The sequence below is a fragment of the Charadrius vociferus genome, unplaced genomic scaffold (genome assembly GCF_000708025.1).
Source record: "Charadrius vociferus isolate BGI_N301 unplaced genomic scaffold, ASM70802v2 scaffold134, whole genome shotgun sequence".
Lineage (NCBI taxonomy): Eukaryota > Metazoa > Chordata > Aves > Charadriiformes > Charadriidae > Charadrius > Charadrius vociferus.
Genome location: NW_009648333.1, coordinates 5,022,797 through 5,027,514, shown reverse-complemented (window position 1 = coordinate 5,027,514; position 4,718 = coordinate 5,022,797). Strand labels below are relative to the sequence as shown.

The window sequence follows — 4,718 nt, the reverse complement described above, 5'->3', positions numbered from 1 at the left end:
TGCACGCCTTGTCCCGGTCTACAGGCCCTTTCTATATTTGGCACCCTGTGGCAAACCCTGCCCTCCCCTCCCCACAGGCACCATTCGCTCGGCAGATGTTGGGAGGCCGGGCCGGCAGCCCCGGCGAGCGCGGTGAGGTGGTGCGGTGTGGGAGGATGCGGGGAGCCCACACAGGCAGCACTGGGCTGCTGGGAGAAATCTCAGCGGAGCCAGGGCTGGGACGGCTGGAGGTAGGCAGGCTCACTTTCCCTGCGCAGGCAGACAAATCGGGAGGGAGGTTAGAGCAGCTGTGGAGGTGCCAAAGCGGACGGCACCGGCTACCAAAAGTACCATCTTCTCGGTGGTTCTTGCCTTAGCCTAGCAAAGGAAGGGCAGAAAGATGGAGCCTGTAGCCAGCTGGCAACCATTTGGCGTTTGTTATGGTGGGCACAACGAAAGCAAGCTCAAATAAGGATTTACGAAGGAGTAGGGGCGGAGAGGCTCAGAGGACTGAGGAACATTACCTGTGAGAAAACATCCCAGGATCAGGAACGTCCGTGGGGAAGTACCCATAGCTACCAACAACTGAAACAGAAAGGAGAAGGCAAGAGAGAACCAGTTAACGGACTGAAAATGGGAATAAAATTTTGCAGGACCCCCAAAAGTTTGCTGGCCCTAGCCCAGCTTCCCGGCATACTGCGTGGTGCCAAGGACAAAAACAACCCTGGGACCCCAGCTCCCGCCCGCAGCCCCTGGAGACTCGTGCAACCACCTCCCACAAGGTATGCAGGGACCACAGACACATCACCGTCACGGGGAACGCAGCTGAGGCTCCGTAACCCCTCCTCTCCACTGGCAATGCAAAGGAGTTGAATCCCGGCACGTCCCCCTTTCAAACAGGCTGCAAACAGCTCTGATGCCCACCGCCGCCTCCGGGACCAAACCCACCGAAACACCCCTGCACAGAGGCAGTACCCTCACTGGCATCGGTGAGGATGCGATGGTTTTGCGCAATAAGTTCTGGCCTTTTAGCAACAAGCAACTTTTATACGAGAAAAAAAAAAAAAAAAACATATTTTCACTGGCATCGGTGAGGATGCGATGGTTTTGCGCAATAAGTTCTGGCCTTTTAGCAACAAGCAACTTTTATACGAGAAAAAAAAAAAAAAAAAAGACATATTTAAAAGCTACTTTTATTACAAATAGTACAATCCTGAGTGATATTTTTGTTTTGCCATTGTACATATGTATATATATAGCTTACTGAATACAATGCAATACAATAGTGTTTATTGCTTATTTAGCAAGAATTCCCTTGATCGAGAGACATGCTATTTAAAACATATGCTGCTATTTTCTAACGGAATAAATCCCCGGACACCACTGCCACTCACAGAGCATCTCTTCTCCCCAACAGCGTGGAGATTCATAGATCACACGCGATAATTTTGGCTTTCAAATGCATAATCCTAAAGCATCGGTCCTGAAGAGGCAGCAGTGGCAATAAGCGTCTATGGAATTTTTGTGCCACCTAATGACATTTCTACTTCAAACCTTCAAGCAGCCTGCTAGATAATTTCCAAAAGAGAAGCTCCTACATCTCCTGCTCCCTTTGAAATCAGTGAACGGTTTGTTGGTGACTTTAATAGTAACTGGATTTGGCCCAAGGCCAATATAGATTAAAAAAATGTCTGCACAGAAAAGCCCGTAATCTGAAACACAGATGAAGGAGTGAAATAAAGGATGATGTGCCAAGGCAGGGACTACTTTTCAAAGGTTCTGTCTGGAGAGTTTCTGTTCGCTCTCTGGTATTCAGCTCCTGATGCTGAGATAGGAAAGCACGTAGGTACAGCCATCCAGTTATTACGACTATGCCAGTGCCATATGGAAGTTAAATGCTTACAACATGCCAAGGAGTGTTTCTGAACCAGTCCCTCTTTCCTCCTGCAACGTGTGGAGCAGACAGCGCGCTTTTACAAAGCAAAAAGTAGTCAATACGCGAATCGAACATCAGAAGCAGGATTAGAAGACTTACAAACTACCAACCCCCAAAAACGTGTACAAACAACGTCGGAAATTCAGCTGACAACATTCCAGCAGAGACAAGGCATTTTGCCTGATTCTTCAATTAGTAATAATTGCCATGTGTTTATGTATCTGTCTCCCATAGATAACAGACTCTCGGACATCAAAGAAGTCCCTCAGTCTCAACCTCCTTACTCATTTTTATCACGTTTATATCCTGTATTTTTTTTTTCTGATAAAGTAACTCACTGTAAATCTTGAAAGACTTACCATGATCTGCTTCACTGATCTGACTGCTAACCTCCCAACATCCACAAGACAACGTTACCCCACTGTCTGCCAAGTTTCCTTCTGCCTTTTCTCTCTGAAAAGGCAGACCTCTCCCCATTTTGTGTTGGTTTTGCAGACCATTCAGTGCAAGTGATGCAGCACAGAAGGAAAAAAAACAAAGCTAGCTCAGCTCTTGTGCATCAGTCTGCAGAAGCTCTGCTCTGACAGAGCTGTGTGCGTGAGAAGTGAAGCCCCGTGATTATGCCGATGTCAGTACAGATGACAGCATTTCCACAGTGCTACTTCGAATTTGCTGTCTTGGTTGGGCTGCCATAGAAATCAATGAGCGGAGTGCCTCAATCTACCCTTGCAGTTTGAAAACACAAGGATTTAGCTAAATTTGCATTTTCCAGCTGGCTATTCTTTCACAACCCAGAGCTTTGATCTGTCTTCAATGACCCGTTAATCTCGTCAAGACCCAGAGCAACACTTCCTCACTGTGGAAGGCAGAATAATGTACTAAGGATTCACCATCATCTGTACTCAAAATTTGTTTTAATTGGATTTAATTACATTGTGCATCCAACTTATGCATATTGGAGTCCCATCTCCAATGTATCTGCACACATCAGTGCTGGAGTCAAGGTTTAATGCAGGTACAATTTCACACTCCTGGGCAAAAGAGAGTTTACTCATTCCCACAACACCCAGCAGGTGTGCTTATCGTGGTTTTGTTTATTTATGATCACCTAATTTTTTGTATGGATTTATTTGCCTTTTTTACCTTCCCTAAGGCAGAGCAGCCCTCTTTGTCCTAAATCACCCAAATCTCAGCCCTAAAGAAATACACCAGGTTCTGTTCCTAACACTCCTCCATCCAACCATAATTTGGTGTAACATCACTGAAGCTGGTAGATTTCTACAAGCTGAAGCCCAGTATTGACAGCACATATACCACGTGAGTTTGAGCCAACCTTAATTCCTTACATACCTTGAACATTGCTGGCTAAAATAGAAACATGGGTGTGTATAGTGACAACTCCATGGTGCCATGAAGGGTTTGCCAAAATCTCGGCAGAGGAGGCTGATTGCCCAGCGTAAAACAGTCAGTGCATCTACTTTAACCACTGGGTTTGGAAAGGATTTGACTGAAAATTTGATGTCTCTCTTTTGTGCTTTAGTGACAACGGGGCTCTAAGCAACCTGATCTAGTAGAAGATGTCCCTGCTCATGGCAGGGAGGTTGGACTAGGTGAACTTTAAAGGTCTCTTCCAACCCCAACTATTCTATGATTCTGTAAAAAAATCAGGAAAAGAACATCTGTAGAACTGTTATCAGCAAGGAGTCAATCTTCTAAACTCCCACTGCCAAGCACTGGCTTCCTACCAAGACGGGTTTCATTGACTGCGCTGTAGAAGGCAAAGTAAAATCAATATCCAGAAAACCGATGGAATTATGTGTTTAGAAAATGATGCTCTTCCTAGGTGATTGCTCTACATGACCTAGAGAAAAAACACTGTGGGAAATCAAGAAGAGCCAACGGTATATATTTTTCATACTGCTGTAAATCAAACAAAGACCTCTTTCAAGCCAGAAAACTCGCCGATCTACCAGAAGAGTGGAGGCCAAGAGACTTCTCTCCTGCCAGCTACCTAGTCACTATAGTTCATCCTCTTGGCCACAGGATGGCAATGTTGATCCACATTAGTGAGGGAAATTTCTCGTCGAGCAGACGGCAACGCTAGTCTCCAACATAGCAGATGGAATCTAAACTGGATCTCCTGGATCAACTTAAAATTCAGACTTCTTATATTTTAATTTCAAGCGAGTTCACTGATTTAAAAAAAAAAAAAAAAAAAGAGAGAGAGAGAAGAAACCAAACTGGTCCCTATTGCTCTGTATTTACAGAAGGGATACGACTGTAGTTGGATTCCAAATCTTGGCACGTAATGATGTGATTATCCTTGTTATGAGAGGGCTGGATAATTTCAGTGGTGATTTTGTCAGAGTGGCAGTCTGTCCTTCTGGGAAGACTGATTTTTTTCCAGGAAGGCCTAAGGCCAGCCCAAAAAAAAAAAAAAGAGGAGAACATTTCCTCCTTGTGGTATATGTCACTAGCTGAATGTAAATGTTCAGACAGGGCCTCCTGAAACATTTCTCGGTTCTCAATTCCCAAATTGCAAACTCAATTCTTCACAAGAGCAGGGCTGCCCCGCAGCGCTAACAGGCGGGTCTGAAGGTTTCACTTGGGGAAAGGCGCAAACAAAAGACAATTTCTGCAATGAAAAAGATTGGCTTAAATGTTCTTCTTAAATAACGGTCGTTCTATAGCCGTTTACAAGTATTTGCATCCAGCATAGCCTGTATGCAGGAATAACTACACACCATGACCAGCTCAGTGCTGGGCTCCTGCAGAGTGCTTCAGGCTCTGCAGGACTCACAGT

At 45.1% G+C, this 4,718-nt stretch overlaps 1 protein-coding gene across 1 annotated transcript in view; it reads right to left on the bottom strand.

The window, feature by feature from the left end:
* PDGFRA (platelet-derived growth factor receptor, alpha polypeptide) overlaps positions 1-560 on the bottom strand; it is a 24,999-nt gene extending 24,439 nt beyond the window's left edge. The window contains exon 1 of the mRNA XM_009884981.1: positions 504-560. Coding sequence (XP_009883283.1) covers positions 504-552 — 49 coding nt within the window. The 5' untranslated portion in view covers positions 553-560. The remainder of the gene's footprint in view (positions 1-503) is intronic.
* Positions 561-4,718: the final 4,158 nt, after the last annotated feature.